This window comes from Eulemur rufifrons, chromosome 14, assembly GCF_041146395.1.
Source record: "Eulemur rufifrons isolate Redbay chromosome 14, OSU_ERuf_1, whole genome shotgun sequence".
Classification (NCBI taxonomy): Eukaryota; Metazoa; Chordata; class Mammalia; order Primates; family Lemuridae; genus Eulemur; species Eulemur rufifrons.
In genome coordinates, this window is record NC_090996.1 from 17,658,408 (window position 1) to 17,673,587 (window position 15,180).

Consider the following 15,180-nt stretch of genomic DNA (forward strand, 5'->3'; position numbering starts at 1 on the left):
GGCCGGCTGCTGCAAGTGGGACGGGGGTCAGAGCTTCATAGAGGAAAGAAAAACCTGGGGGGGGGCAGGAGAGGAAAAGGAGGAAACCCAGGCAAACAGGCAGGTGGACACACTGAGGAAGGACCCCACGAGTGAGAAGCCCCCAGAAGAACACACCGCGCCCTGGCCCCCAGGAAGGGAGCACAATGGATGCCGCACACGCCAAGACCACAGAGGAATGTTTGGCCTATTTTGGGGTGAGCGAGACCACAGGCCTCACCCCGGACCAAGTTAAGCGGCATCTGGAAAAATACGGCCCCAATGGTGAGTGTCCCTTGGAGGAAAGGCTGGTAACGCCCTCCTGCAACCCCAACACACACACGCACACACAAAGTTTCTCCCTCCAGAGTATCTCAGGGAAGAGCTGGGCCTTGGTCCAATGATTGCAGGGGGAAGAGGACACTGCGAAAAGAGGGTGCCTGAGATCTAGAGTTTTGGAAGGTTTTGTGGGATGACCTTGATGAACCTCAGATGCCCTTTTGACAGCCTGATTCTCTTACCTTTGCCACAAAGTCCTGGATGTGGGGGGCATGAGGCCAAACCCCAAAATGAATATGTCCTTTTCTTCTTTTTCCTTTTTCCTGGGAAGAGCTCCCTGCTGAGGAAGGTAAGTTACTGGAATCCCTGGGCTCTCATAAATAACCCTCCCTCCTCACTGTGTCCCATTCCCTTCTCCATAGACTCCCTGGGCAAATACCCCTCCCCAATGATTAGAGTCCGGGGGGTGGGGGGCACTTTCTCCTGGAGGCATCCAACCATTGAACAACTGCCTACCACTTGGAGGAGCCTGTTTTTGGACTCCTGGCGAGCTCCCTCAGCCCTTCTCGCCTACCAAGCTGCCTGCCCATCACCCTGGAGCCTCCCCGCTCCAGGCCGGAACTCAGGGCATTCCAGTCCCTGGACCCCAGCCTGCACGCGCAGTCCCAGACCCTCATCCTCTAGACCTTAACTCCGGGCCCCTCTCCGTGCCTTTCCCCCAGGGAAGTCCCTGTGGGAGTTGGTGGTAGAGCAGTTTGAAGACCTCCTGGTGCGGATTCTTCTCCTGGCCGCCTGCATTTCCTTTGTAAGTGTGAGAGGGCGTCTGGGGCTGGCTGGGGGTATGAGCGAGGGGCATCAGGAGCGTCTGCTCGCGGCAGAGGACAGCGGGGCTCCCAGTCACCGGCTCCTCTAGCCCGAGCCCCGAGCATCCTACTTTACAGACGGGGCGGGGAGGGGCTGAGTCGCGTCCTCCCCTGTCCTCCCCTACACCCCACAGGCAGGTTTTATTTTAAGCTTTAAGGGTGTTCTCGGCCAAAACACTGAAGCTAAGCCACCCTCGCAGCTTGAAGGGCTTGGAGGGCTCGGGTTACCCCCCAAGCGCTGGGCTCGCAGCAGGGCTCTAATGCCGACTGCGGCTCCCGGGCCACTACCTCTCCCGGCATGCCCCAGGCCGCCCGCTCCACCAATCCCCGAGCATTCTGGTACCCCTGCCCCGCCCTCCCCGGCCTCCTGACGCTGATTGGTCGAGGGAAAGACTCGCTCATCGAGGCGGGAAAGCTAGCGTGCGAGGGTGACTCCAGACACGCCCCAAGGCCCCGCGCCCTGGCCCGCCCCCATCAGGGCTGGGACTCTGGATCGCTCTCTTCCCTGCCCAGCCTGACTTGCCACTACCGCTTCCCCGCCCTCCTCAGGGCCTGCCACCTCTCCTGCCGGGGCGTTCCCCTAGTTCCTCCAGCCCCGTGGCACCCACGACCCCAGCAGTCCAGCCTTAGTATCTCAGTCCTGCTGGAAGACGAGACTCTGGGGGCAAAAAAGGCTCCCTGTCCCTTGGTCTCCTTAAGGGAGGCCCCGTCCGTCCCTGAGCACAAGCTGGCAGGGCCTCACTCCTCCCCTCTCAGATTTGCTCCTTGACATTTGCCTGTGTCTGTTGCCTGGCAGTGGCAACAGCTGGGGCGGGGCGTGTACAGGAGGCCCCAGTAACACTATCCCCCCTCCTGCTCCCTCATGAAATCGGAGCTCCCTTGCCTTGGCTGTGGGGGAGGGCTGCGGGTGGGCCAGGCGCCCATGAGGACCACAGGGTTTTTCCTATGGGTTTTGGCTCCCTCGGGATGGATGTGGCCGTGGGGGTAGTTGGCCTGGGTGGCCCCTGATGCTGGCTTCCAAGCCAGCGACACAGCCAGGGGAACCTGAAAGCATTCGCAGTTAATCCCCAAGTTGTGCATGTCTGTGCCCGCCTGTTCCCGCTGAATAATGGCAGTGGTGGTGCGTGCCGAGTCTGAGCCTGGAGTGTGCAGAGCCTCAGACAGATGTGGGGCAGCAGTACCCCCAAGATGCCCTGCCCTGTTAGCACCTGCACATGGTCTCACCTCCGCAGTGGCCCCTGGAATCCTTCCACTTCCTTTCTTCACCCTTTTTGGGGGCTTTATTACCTGTCATTCTCCTCTCCCCTGCTTCCCAGGTGCTGGCCTGGTTTGAGGAAGGTGAAGAGACCATCACTGCCTTTGTTGAACCCTTTGTCATCCTGTTGATCCTCATTGCCAATGCCATCGTGGGGGTTTGGCAGGTTAGCTTCAACCTCTCCTCGCTCCTTCATGTCCCAACACTGAACGTGAAGCCAGCCCTCCCTCCAACCTCCTCCATCACTTCCCCAGGGCTTGCCTTTTCCTCGGGTCCTATCGCCCGGTTTGGAAGTGGGATGGGGTGTTGGGAAAAAGGTGGGAGAATGTGACCCACTATCACTTGCTGGCTATATGACCCTGAGCAAGTTTCCTTCATCCTTCTGAGCCTCAGTTTCCTCATCCATAAAATGGGGCTAATAATCCCAACCCTTGGGCTCGTGGTGAAATCAAACAAGATGGTGAGTGTGCCTGGTATAGACTAGGAATTCAATAGATGCTAGTTTAATTTCCTTCTTCCTCTTATCTCACCACCACCCTCTACTTTTCCTGTCCCCTGCTTTCTGATTTTCTTTGATTCTTATTTCTTCTTTCCCCAAAACCTTCTCGCCTGTTTTCAGCCATAGGTGACAGTTTCCTCAACACCCACCCCCCACACACCCCTGCCTTCATGTGGGGTTTTGTCTCCTCCCTTGTGCCAGGAGCCAGGACTGCATGACCCTGCCTCCTGTGCGATGTCCCTGTTTCCCCCAGGATCCTGGTCACTGCTCCTCCATCTCTACCCCCCCCCACTCCCCAAATCCTCCCCTCCCCTATCCATGAGCTTCCTTCCTCTGATGGCCTTCCTCTCCCCTGCCCTGTCCCCTCAGGAGCGTAACGCAGAGAACGCCATCGAGGCTCTGAAGGAATATGAACCCGAGATGGGGAAGGTCTACCGGGCTGACCGAAAGGCAGTGCAAAGGATCAAGGCTCGGGACATCGTCCCAGGGGACATTGTAGAGGTGGCAGGTGAGTGTTGGGAATGAGTGGTCCAGGACGGGAGGCCGTGGGTCCAAGGCCAAGAAGAAGGTGGGGGCTGGTCAGCCCCTGACCCTGGTGTCCAGGAGGATGGTGGAGTCTGCTTCTCCTTCCCAGACTCCTCAGAAGGTCAGCCCAGGGCACTCCGGCCACGGCACCTTCTCGCCGTCAGTCTCAGCAGGAACAGCCAGTCCTGTCCCTGAAGCTGCAGGCAGACCCCCTGCTCCCCCTGCTCTCAGCCAGCACTTGCAAGCAACAGGTGGAACCCAGGCCGTGCCAACAGCCCCGTCTCCACCCCCTCCCGAGGAGGCCTGGCTTCTCTCTCCTTCCACCCACCCCCAAGCTTGGTCAGCTTTCAGTCTTGACCTCTCCATGCCCTTGAGGCCTCTCGGAGGGGAAGGAGCGAGTGTGGAAGGGAGGAGGGAGGCTGAAGGCTCAAGCCCCCGGCCATGTAAGGGAAACTCAGGCCCAGCAGAGAGCACGGGACCTGGGAGGAGGGGAGCTCAAGGAGGTGCCCCGCCCCTCCGGTGAGGGACACTTAATGCCTGACCAGGGAGGGGTGGGGGCCGGTGGCTAAGATTACTGGGATTCTGCCCCCTTCAGCGGTTTTTATATTTGCCCCGCACAGGCCTTCTCACAACTCCGGGCCCCTGGCAGGCGGCGTAGACCTCCCTAGGCCTCCTTCCCTCCACCAGACACCCACGTCACTGCCCCGGGAAGCTTGAGGAGAGGGAGCGGGGGTGGGCTGAAGACCCCGGTGCCCCATGGCAGGGCTGTCCTACCGCGGTGACAGTGTGGAGCCAATGCCATAAGCATCTATAAATATCACTCAGGCTTGGGTGTCAGGGTGTCCCATCTGTACCTCCCCCTCTCCTCCATCCTCCATCCACTTCCTCTGGCACAGGAGGGACCTTAGAAATGGAGGGAAAGGAGAGCGGTGGGACCCTGTCCCCAGTACCGTCCTTGGGCCCAGGCGGAGCTGGGCAGAGGCCCTGGGAGGTGTGTACCCTGCAAAGGCCTCTGAGTCTGGGGGGCGTCGGCCTCTTCAGCCCCTCCCAAGCTGGTTTCTGTGGTCGCCCTGCCCCACCTGTGCATCCCCCCCCAGCTCCGCAGCATGTCGCTTTTCCTGCTCTGCCACACCTGTCCTGTCTGTCTCCCCAGCTCACTCCGCCTGGCTCCCTGCCTGCCCTCAGATGCTTGGCCCGGCTGGCATGGTTCTGTCACCAACCTGCGCCCCCCTCCCTCCGCCATCCGCTGCTCACACCTCCCTCTCACTCTCTTGTCTCCAGCTGCACCCTCCACTCCGTCTCTCAGTTGACCTTGATTTTCTCAATTCCCGTATTTTCTTCTGTCTCTTCCTGTCTTCCCCGGCTGTCCCCTTCACTCTCTCACCCTGACGTCACTTCTCACCCTGTTTTCTCCGAGTCCTTTTCTTGCCTTTCCCTCCCCACCTTTCTCACCCTCGTCTCCCTGTCTGTTTCACCCGTTCTCAGTTTTACTGTCTCGTCCTACAGCTGGACTGTCCCTAAGTTTCCCTTGAGTCACTCAGCGTGCATTTGTCGAGCACATAGCATGTGTCAGGCAGGACGCAGGCACTCCCCTCCCGGGGCTCACGGCGGGAAGAGAAGCCATTGACAAGGGGACAGCAGGGATGGGCGCTACAACAGGGGTCCCTGAGACCTGCAGGATTGATGAGGGGGGTATCAGACATGGACGAGGTTTTTCTTAGGAAGGAAGAGAACTCCACTCTCAACTGACCTCACTCTTCTCTTCTGTCTCCGCAGTGGGGGACAAAGTCCCTGCGGACATCCGCATCCTCTCCATCAAGTCCACCACGCTCCGGGTGGACCAGTCCATCCTGACAGGTCTGCTGGCCGGGGGGGAGGTGCGTGGGGGAGGGTGCAGGGAGGAGAGCTGGGTGGACAGACAGGGACAGAGTCCAGGTGGACAGAAAACCCCAGCACCAGGCCTCTCCTGGCTCCGTGGTGGCGGCAGTGTCAGTGGTGGTCAACTTGGTTCACTCTGTCACAAGCCTGAAACACAAGGGGTCATGGAAGAGGGCCAGACGATTGTGCCCATTCTCTATGTGGCCATCAGCCCACCCCTTCCCCATGGACACAGGGGTGTACACACCCAGAGAACTGTCCTGTCTCCTCCAATGTCCTCAAAAGTCCTCAGAAGAGGAACCATAAGATTCTAGGACAAGATGGAAGGTTCAGATGCAATTAAAACCATGGCTGCTTCTGTTTCTCCCCTGGGAAGGAGAGTGTGACGAGCAGAGAACATTCTCCGTGGCTCAGTGGTTCAAGGCGGCAAGGCTGGGCTGGCCCAGGGTGACTGCCCTGAGCCCCCGCTATTAGGATGAGGGAGGCAAGGTCCCAAGGGCGGGGACTCTGGCCTCCCAGGCACGTGCTTGACAGTTGACAACGCACTTTCAGACACATCAGTTTATTTGATTTCCACCAAGACATTGCTCTGAAGTGCACATATTCTGGTCCCCGTTTTACAGGGGAGCAAATGGAAGTTAAGTGATCAAAGTCACGCAGCTTGTAAGTGGTCACGCTGGGGCTAGGACCAAGGTCTTTTTGCTCTAAGTGCAGTGGACCTCCCGTTACCTCCAGGGACTTCCTCTGGGGTCCAGACGTCCTCCAGGATGGCTGGTCCTCATCAGGCCCTGTCTTGCTGAGCAGGGGGACAGTCAGGAGTGAGAGGTCAGGCAGAAGGACATGATGTCATCTGAAAACCCCTTGGCCCCTTCTCCACAGGCGAGTCTGTGTCCGTAATCAAGCACACAGAGCCTGTCCCTGACCCCCGTGCCGTCAACCAGGACAAGAAGAACATGCTTTTCTCGGTGAGCAATCCAGGGCCGGCTGTCACGTGCCCCAGCCAGAGACCCTGGTCTGGGAGAAGCATGGTGGCGTGAGAAGAGATGAGGCTCTCGGCTGGGGGGATGTGACATGAGGGTCACCTCTCACCTGATTTCTGGCCTCTTCTCCTTCCCCAGGGCACCAACATCGCCGCCGGCAAGGCCTTGGGCATCGTGGCCACCACGGGCGTGGGCACCGAGATTGGGAAGATCCGAGACCAAATGGCGGCCACCGAACAGGATAAGACCCCCCTGCAGCAGAAGCTGGATGAGTTCGGGGAGCAGCTCTCCAAGGTCATTTCCCTCATCTGCGTGGCCGTCTGGCTCATCAACATCGGCCACTTCAACGATCCCGTCCACGGGGGCTCCTGGTTCCGTGGAGCCATCTACTACTTCAAGATTGCCGTGGCCCTGGCTGTGGCTGCAATCCCAGAAGGTATGGCGGCTTCTTTCTCCTCCCGTTTGCTAATCTCACCTGCAAAGACCCTTTTTCCAAGTAAGGTAATATTGACGAGTCCCAGAGATTAGGACCCGGTATCTTCGGGGGCCGTTATGTAGCCAACCACACTGGTCTCCCTCCCTCCCCCCACACTGTCCGCTCAGCTCCTCCCTCCGTCCCCGCAGGTCTTCCTGCCGTGATCACCACCTGCCTGGCCTTGGGCACCCGCCGGATGGCCAAGAAGAACGCCATCGTGAGGAGCCTGCCCTCCGTGGAGACCCTAGGCTGCACCTCTGTCATTTGCTCTGACAAGACAGGCACTCTCACCACCAACCAGATGTCCGTCTGCAAGGTCAGGAGCAGTGAGGGCGGTGCTCCCCGTGAGAGGGACGCCTTTTGGGGTGACATGAGCTCTCAGGAAACGGGGTTGCCCCTTCATCATTTTGGCCTGTGAAACGCTCAAAGGGCAGATAGAGCAGCATCCTGCCGGTGACGAGGGCATCAGAGAGGACCTTTATGCAACAGCCAGATGGCTCGCTGTGGCCACCGTCCCCGCGCCAGACACCACCACGCATGGTTTCTAAACCTCCGTAACGGCCTGTTCAGGGAAAGGTCTCTTTAACCCCGGTTTTCAGAGGAGGAAACTGAGCTCTGGGAGATTTGGTGACTTGCCCAAAGATCCACGGTTAATAAACAGCAGAGCTGAGTTTCAAACCCAAGTCTGTGTGGCCCCAGAGCTCCTGCCGGTGCAGCTCACTGCTCTTGAGAATGGTCACTCCACGGCAGAGCGCAGCAAGCTGGCCGTTCTGATCTTGTGTAGCGTTGCCTAAACCAGGTCTCTTTTTTTTTTTTTTTTTTGAGACAGAGTCTCACTCTGTTGCCCGGGCTAGAGTGAGTGCCGTGGCGTCAGCCTAGCTCACAGCAACCTCAAACTCCTGGGCTCAAGCAATCCTACTGCCCGAGTAGCTGGGACTACAGGCATGCGCCACCATGTCCGGCTAATTTTTTCTATATATTTTTAGTTGTCCAGCTAATTTCCTTCTATTTTTAGTAGAGACGGGGTCTCACTCTTTCTAAGGCTGGTCTTAAACTCCTGACCTCGAGCAATCCTCCCACCTCAGCCTCCCAGAGTGCTAGGATTACAGGCGTGAGCCACCGCGCCAGGCCTAATATTTTTAATGTATAAAATAAAGCACATAGGATTCTGTTTTAAAAATACATACGAAAAATATGTAGGATTACACAGGAAACCAATGATTGAAATAGAGTTATATCAAAATATTTTAAAAACAAATTTCTAATTTGAACATAGATGTTTTATTAATGCATTAAATAGCAAGTTCTAGCAGTGGATCTGAGAACTATCATGTTGAAGCAGTGATGAACGTGAATTATGCTATTTTGAGAGATCTGCGACAACAGTGATATGATAGGAGGAAGGTATTGGTGATTATATTGGTGACAAAGTCACTGGTTTTGCTGATACTAATGTAGTCCATTCACTGCATGCATAACTGGAAGGAAATGCTAAATGTCAGCTACAGAAAATATAAATGATGTCATTTTTTTTTTACTGTCTGAGTTCATGGACTATTTGAGGGGCCATTTGTGGACCCCAGGCAAAGAACCCTTGCCCTAAACAGAGTCCTGCAAAATAGTACGTCCATGAAATACAAATTGCTAGTCTGAGAAGCAGAGGCTGGGTGGGCTTCGGGCAAGAAAGGTTGCACCTTTGCGCCCTTGGGGAGATCCACAATGCTTACTGGCATCAGAAAACCGTGGAGAAGGCTGACTGTGTAAAGAAGATGGATTCCACCTTGTTCATTTTTATTTTTATTTTTATTTTTTTGGCATAGGTGAGGCACTTCCAAAAGATTCCACATTGTTTAACCCACAGTTTGCCAAGTTTTTATTTGACCACAGAACCTTTTGTCTTGGTATCCGTCTTTACCATTTCTGTTTTTGAGAATGAAAAGCCCGATGGATCCCTTTTGCGCTGGCTCTGGGTTCAGGGTGGGCCACTGACTCTGGGCACCGCCTTCTCCCCAGCCCTCGGGGCACAGGCCGCAGGCTGGTGTGACTCGGCTCTTATCGTGGTTCATAAAAATGAATTCATTGCCCACATTTGAAAGTCAAGAGATTTCATAGGAAAATAACTTGAATTTCTAGCTCTTTTCGCAAAACTGGAAGATCTGACCACAGCGGGCTGGCGCTGTCAATGGGCCAGGTGCTAACAGGTGGGCTGTGAGCCGCAGTCCTCACCATACCTTTAATGTTCCTCTTCTTTTATTAACGGATCTAAAGAAGCTCCAGTGTGGCATGCAGTGACTTCTGTTTTAAGGCCGGCGACACAGAACATGGACAATGGTTCCTGAGGCACGGTGGGAAGGGGGTGATGCAAGGAGGGGCAAGGACAGGCAAAGGGGGGGCAATGGCAGGTGGACATCCCTGTGCGTGCCCTTCTCCCCTGCAGATGTTCATCATCGACAAGGTGGACGGGGACATCTGCTTGCTGAACGAGTTCTCCATCACCGGTTCCACCTACGCTCCAGAGGGAGAGGTGTAAGTTGCCCCGACGTCCTCTCCCAGGACTCCTGCCCTGCCCCACCACCACCTCCCTCCCCGGGGCCCTCCCCGGGTCTTGTCTTCCTTTCTCTCTGCCCTTCCTCCTCCGACCTGTGCTCTCCCGCTCCTGATGTCCACGTTGCCATCTGCCCACCTGTGCTTCCTGCTCTCCCTGTGCTCTCATTCCCTGTTCTTCTTCACTGTCTCTGCCCCTTCCTCCCTCCCACCGGCTGCCAGCTTGAAGAATGATAAGCCAGTCCGGACAGGGCAGTATGATGGGCTGGTGGAGCTGGCCACCATTTGTGCCCTCTGCAATGACTCCTCCTTGGACTTCAATGAGGTAACCCCCCAGCCCCAAAGCAGCCCTCCTTCCCCTTCTGATTGGCGCAGTCTGGGCCTCGTCCGCAGGCCAGGAGCAAGGGGTCGGAGGAAGGGGCCCAGGACACCAGTCCTCTGCTGGGGTGCGAGGCAAGGGAGTGGTTTGCTTCCTTCTCACTCCAGGTTGGGAGGAGGGTGTGACAGGTGGGAGCGTGGGGCAGGCAGCTCAGGTGCCAACTTCCTCTTCCTCCTCTGCCCATCCCAGGCCAAAGGCGTCTATGAGAAGGTTGGTGAGGCCACTGAGACAGCGCTCACCACCCTGGTGGAGAAAATGAATGTGTTCAACACCGACGTGAAGAGCCTCTCGAAGGTGGAGAGGGCCAATGCCTGCAACTCAGTGAGTCTGGGGACCCCCGCCTTGGGGGCCTTCTTTGCCCCATGTCATGCAGACCAGGGTCTAAGCCACCTCAGGAGGCAGAGGCAGGGCAGGCAGGGCAGGGCCTTGTGCCTGTGCTGGGACCCCAAGCAGGCTGGTAGACGGCCTCCCTTAGCTTGTCTGGGCCAGGCCGGCTGTGGGTGGGACCTACTGCCCCTGGAGCCGGCCCTCGCCCTCTGCTGCCTGGCTGCAGTGCCCCGGATGGATGGATGGATGGATGGATGGATTTACTTACTTACTTTACTTACTTACAGAGTCTGGCTCTGTTGCCCAGGCTAGAGTTGCCATGGCATTAGCCTAGCTCACAGCAACCTCAAACGCCTGGGCTCAAGCGATCCTTCTGCCTCAGTCTCCCGAGTAGCTGGGACTACAGGCACACGCCACCATGCCCGGCTAGTTTTTTCTATATATATTTTTAGTTGTCCAGATAATTTCTATTTTTAGTAGAAATGGGGTCTCACTCTTGCTCAAGCTGGTCTTGAACTCCTGACCTCGAGTGATCTCCCGCCTCGGCCTCCCAGAGTGCTAGGATTACAGGCGTGAGCCACCGCGCCCAGCCCCTCAATGGATTTAAGATCACTCTGTCTGGTGTGTCCCAAGTTGAAATGGACAGAGCTGGACACAGAAACCGCAGTGACCCATCCCGGGGCAGCCCTGATGTCAACCATGACCCCTTTGTGTCTAGAAGCACTCGTTTTCATCAGAGGTCAAGTCCCGATTTAGGATTTGGGAAATATGGCTGCTGACCCTACAGGGGAAGACTGTCCTTGTCCAGATGAACCAGGCTAATCCTGTTACTGTCACTCTGAGTTCTACTGACATTTGCTAAATGTCTGTATTGAGTTCCTCTCGCTAAGGAACTATATTCCCCACATCTCTCATTTTTTTTTTTTTTTGTTTTTTGGGTTTTTTTGTGTATGCAAGATGCTCATTGCTGCTTTAATATAACAAAAAAACCTAAATATCAATAGAGGATTAATTTTTAAAAATTTACAAATAAATTTAACTTTTTGTTATTTTTGTTTTATTTTGTGGAGAAATATACACGATGCATTCAGTGAAAAAACACTTTCATTCATTTTTATGAAGTGCTTATTTATCACCGAGCACCAGGCACCAGGCCTGCACTGTCCAATCACCACACGTGGTTATTTACATTTAAATTCGTTCAAATTCAAAAAAGGTAATAATTCAGTTCTTCAGTCACGCTGGCCACACCTCCAGGGCTCCACAGTGACCGCTGGGTTCCACCACGTGGGATAGTGAGGATTAGAGAACATTTCTACCATCACTGAGAGTCCTACTGGACGCTGCCACACGAGGCCATCCTGTTTGTGTTGTGCTTTAGACCGGACACCAGCCCTGAAATTCTCTCTTTCTTCTCAGCCTCAGCTTGCAGTCTACTCTGACCTCCAGATCCTTTTTGACTATTTTAAAAGGCCTAGTCTCTCTGTCTGTGTCTTCTCTCTCCCAGGTGATCCGTCAGCTCATGAAGAAGGAATTCACCCTGGAGTTCTCCCGAGACAGGAAGTCCATGTCTGTCTACTGTTCCCCAGCCAAATCTTCCCGGGCCGCTGTGGGCAACAAGATGTTTGTCAAGGTCAGAAACAGGAATGTGCCTCAGCCCCCTCTTCTTCCTAATCCTGGACCCTTCTCCTACCTGTGCTTCCTCTCCCTGCACCCTGGAAGACAGGTGGGGGTCTCTGAATGCCGTCCTGGTCTCCCAGGGTGCACCCGAAGGGGTCATTGACCGCTGCAACTACGTGCGTGTTGGCACCACCCGGGTGCCGCTGACAATGCCAGTGAAGGACAAGATCATGTCGGTGATCAAGGAGTGGGGCACTGGCCGGGACACACTGCGCTGCCTGGCCCTGGCCACCCGGGACACGCCCCCCAAGCGAGAGGAGATGGTTCTGGATGACTCTGGCAGGTTCATGGAGTACGAGGTGAGCTGGTGGGAGCCTCCCTCGTCCTGGACCCAGCCAAGGTCAGGTTTCCAATTGTCTGGCTTGTACCCTCCACCACCCCGGTCATTTCCTACCTTGTCAGTCAAATCAGTGGGTCCGTAGCACAGGCCATAAGATCACAGGACGTTAGAGTTTGAAGGCACCCTGAGAGCTGTCTAGTCCAGTGCTACTTTAAGTGTGATCTGGGAGCCAGGCACGGTGGCTTGTGCCTGTAGTGCCAGCGACTCAGAAGGCCACGGCGGGAGGATCGCTTGAGCCCAGGAGTTTGAGGCTGCAGTGAGCTGTGATTGAGCCACTGCACTCCAGCCTGGGTGACAGAGCAAGACTCATCTCTAAAAAAAAAAAAAAGTGTGATCTGGGACCTGTCTTTGACGTGGCAAGGCACGTGCACCAGAACAGGAATTGATGTCACGCGACACACTGCAGGGCTCGGAGGACGAGTTTTCCATAGTGCGACTATCTCGAGGCTGCTGACCTGTGTTCTGGCGCAGGCTCCTGACTTGTGGGGGACTGACCCCTGAACAGCACCAAAGTCCCCTCCCTTAATTTTACAGAAGGAAGACAACATCCCAGCAGGTAACAGGGGATTTGCTCAAAGTCATGGGCCAAGTGGTGGCACTGAAAGCAGAACCCGCCGCCCTCACTGCCAGCTCGCAGTGTCTTTCTATGAAAGACACGATCTGGACCTGTCAGGGGCCTGGCACCACCAGGCCCTGCAAATACACAGATGAAAGAGAAACATCTGCTTCTGAGCGCCAAGGCCCCGCTGAGCTCTGACACCAGGCCCAGGCTGAAGCCCAGGGCTCGGGCTCCCCCCGGCTTCCCGAACTTTCCCCCCATCCCACCCCACCAGCTTCCTCCGGGGCTCGTTTTTCAAATCCCTCCCTGACCTGTTGCTCCCTGCTGTCTCCCCAGACGGACCTGACGTTCGTCGGTGTCGTAGGCATGTTGGACCCCCCGCGCAAGGAGGTCACCGGCTCTATCCAGCTGTGCCGGGATGCTGGGATCCGAGTGATCATGATCACTGGAGACAACAAGGGCACAGCCATTGCCATCTGCCGACGAATCGGCATCTTCGGGGAGAACGAGGAGGTGGCAGACCGCGCCTACACGGGCCGAGAGTTTGACGACCTGCCCCTGGCTGAGCAGCGGGAAGCCTGCCGCCGCGCCTGCTGCTTTGCCCGCGTGGAGCCCACGCACAAGTCGAAGATCGTGGAGTACCTGCAGTCCTTCGATGAGATCACGGCCATGGTGAGACCCCCACGGGGCTGCGTGACCGGCATGGGGAGTGCGGGCTCAGGGCGGGAGACGCACGAGGAGGAGATGGATTCCGCCCTGACCCCCCACCTCCCTCAGACAGGCGATGGCGTCAACGACGCCCCTGCCCTGAAGAAGGCCGAGATCGGCATTGCCATGGGCTCTGGCACTGCCGTGGCCAAGACTGCCTCTGAGATGGTGCTGGCCGATGACAACTTCTCCACCATCGTGGCTGCCGTGGAGGAGGGCCGCGCCATCTACAACAACATGAAGCAGTTCATCCGCTACCTCATCTCCTCCAACGTGGGCGAGGTGGTCTGGTGAGCGCCCGGGCGGGCATCCCAGGGGAAGTGGGGGCTGGCCGGGGGGGGGGGGGGGGGCGGGTGGCCACAGGTCTGGGAGGCGGGACAGACGTACAACCACCTCCTTCCGGCAGCATCTTCCTGACGGCTGCCCTGGGGCTGCCCGAGGCTCTGATCCCTGTGCAGCTGCTGTGGGTAAACCTGGTGACCGACGGGCTCCCTGCCACCGCCCTGGGCTTCAACCCACCAGACTTGGACATCATGGACCGGCCCCCCCGGAGCCCCAAGGAACCCCTCATCAGTGGCTGGCTCTTCTTCCGCTACATGGCAATTGGGGGTGAGCAAGATGGCACCCCACAATCCTTCCCAGCCTTTGGGACTGACCCCTTCTCCAGGACACCCGCTCCCTGCGTGTAGCCACCTCGATGGGTCCCCTTCCACCAGTTGTCTGTGGCCGTGCGAGGCCCCCTGGATGCCTCCCACCTCCCCAGCGCTGACCCCCGACTCCTTCCTCCCTGCCGCAGGCTATGTGGGTGCAGCCACTGTGGGAGCAGCTGCCTGGTGGTTCCTGTACGCAGAGGACGGGCCTCAAGTCAACTACAGCCAGCTGGTAGGGGGAGGACGGAGAGGCAGGGACCAGGAGGGTGGCGTGGGGGTGTCTCTGGGATCTCAGACTCCCCTCCCTTCCCCTGCAGACTCACTTCATGCAGTGCACGGAGCACCACCCTGACTTTGAGGGTGTGGACTGTGAGGTCTTTGAGGCCCCCGAGCCCATGACCATGGCCTTATCTGTGCTGGTGACCATCGAGATGTGCAATGCGCTCAACAGGTGGGCCTGCCCGTCCACTCTGGCTGCCCTCCCCCGAGGCCTGTCCTCGCCCCGGCCTGCCTCCCTCCAACCCCCTCACTGTCTCTGGTCCCGTGTCTCCCGCCCGCTGCCTGCAGCCTGTCTGAGAACCAGTCCCTGGTGCGCATGCCACCCTGGGTCAACATCTGGCTGGTGGGCTCCATCTGCCTCTCCATGTCCCTCCACTTCCTCATCCTCTACGTCGACCCCCTGCCGGTGAGCCTCCCCCAGCCCCCACCCCAGCCTGGGGAGCACCCCTAGGGGCTGTGACCGGCACCCCTGGAGGTGCGGACAGGGAGGAAGGTGGGACCCGGCTGGACAGTGCGTCCCGGCTCCTGTCCTTCCTCACGCCCTGCCCCACCCCCCCCAGATGATCTTCAAGCTCCGGGCCCTGGACACCACCCAGTGGCTCATGGTCCTCAAGATCTCACTTCCTGTCATCGGGCTTGATGAAATCCTCAAGTTCGTTGCTCGGAACTACCTGGAGGGTAAGGATCGCCCCTCCCTGCCCCTGTGGGCCCGACCCCCACACGGCCCCCGCCCTCTGCGCCGCGAAGCGCCTGCCCCCCCCCTTCCTTTGCAGGTGGGTAAATTCTGGCTCGGCAGGACCAGCGTCCACCAGGGAGGAGCCCCATCCCCTTCCCTTCCCTCTGTGCCCAGTGGGGCCACATTGTCCAGGGCCTCCCGCCACCTCCTCAGCCCTCTCTGCCCCCACGCTGCCTCCCCTCCTTGACGACAGTGTCTCTTGTGCT

At 57.3% G+C, this 15,180-nt stretch overlaps 1 protein-coding gene across 2 annotated transcripts in view; it reads left to right on the plus strand.

Annotated features, from left to right (window-relative positions):
- ATP2A1 (ATPase sarcoplasmic/endoplasmic reticulum Ca2+ transporting 1) overlaps positions 1-15,180 on the plus strand; it is a 15,968-nt gene continuing 788 nt past the window's right edge. For both annotated transcript variants that reach the window (XM_069486745.1, XM_069486743.1), the window contains exons 1-21: positions 1-303; positions 629-646; positions 1,020-1,102; positions 2,477-2,581; positions 3,284-3,422; positions 5,216-5,296; positions 6,197-6,282; positions 6,436-6,733; positions 6,922-7,088; positions 9,210-9,298; positions 9,539-9,641; positions 9,885-10,016; positions 11,530-11,655; positions 11,783-12,001; positions 12,938-13,273; positions 13,379-13,599; positions 13,716-13,918; positions 14,106-14,191; positions 14,277-14,410; positions 14,527-14,644; positions 14,799-14,916. In XM_069486745.1, coding sequence (XP_069342846.1) covers positions 186-303; positions 629-646; positions 1,020-1,102; positions 2,477-2,581; positions 3,284-3,422; positions 5,216-5,296; positions 6,197-6,282; positions 6,436-6,733; positions 6,922-7,088; positions 9,210-9,298; positions 9,539-9,641; positions 9,885-10,016; positions 11,530-11,655; positions 11,783-12,001; positions 12,938-13,273; positions 13,379-13,599; positions 13,716-13,918; positions 14,106-14,191; positions 14,277-14,410; positions 14,527-14,644; positions 14,799-14,916 — 2,980 coding nt within the window. In that variant the 5' untranslated portion in view covers positions 1-185. The remainder of the gene's footprint in view (positions 304-628; positions 647-1,019; positions 1,103-2,476; positions 2,582-3,283; positions 3,423-5,215; positions 5,297-6,196; positions 6,283-6,435; positions 6,734-6,921; positions 7,089-9,209; positions 9,299-9,538; positions 9,642-9,884; positions 10,017-11,529; positions 11,656-11,782; positions 12,002-12,937; positions 13,274-13,378; positions 13,600-13,715; positions 13,919-14,105; positions 14,192-14,276; positions 14,411-14,526; positions 14,645-14,798; positions 14,917-15,180) is intronic.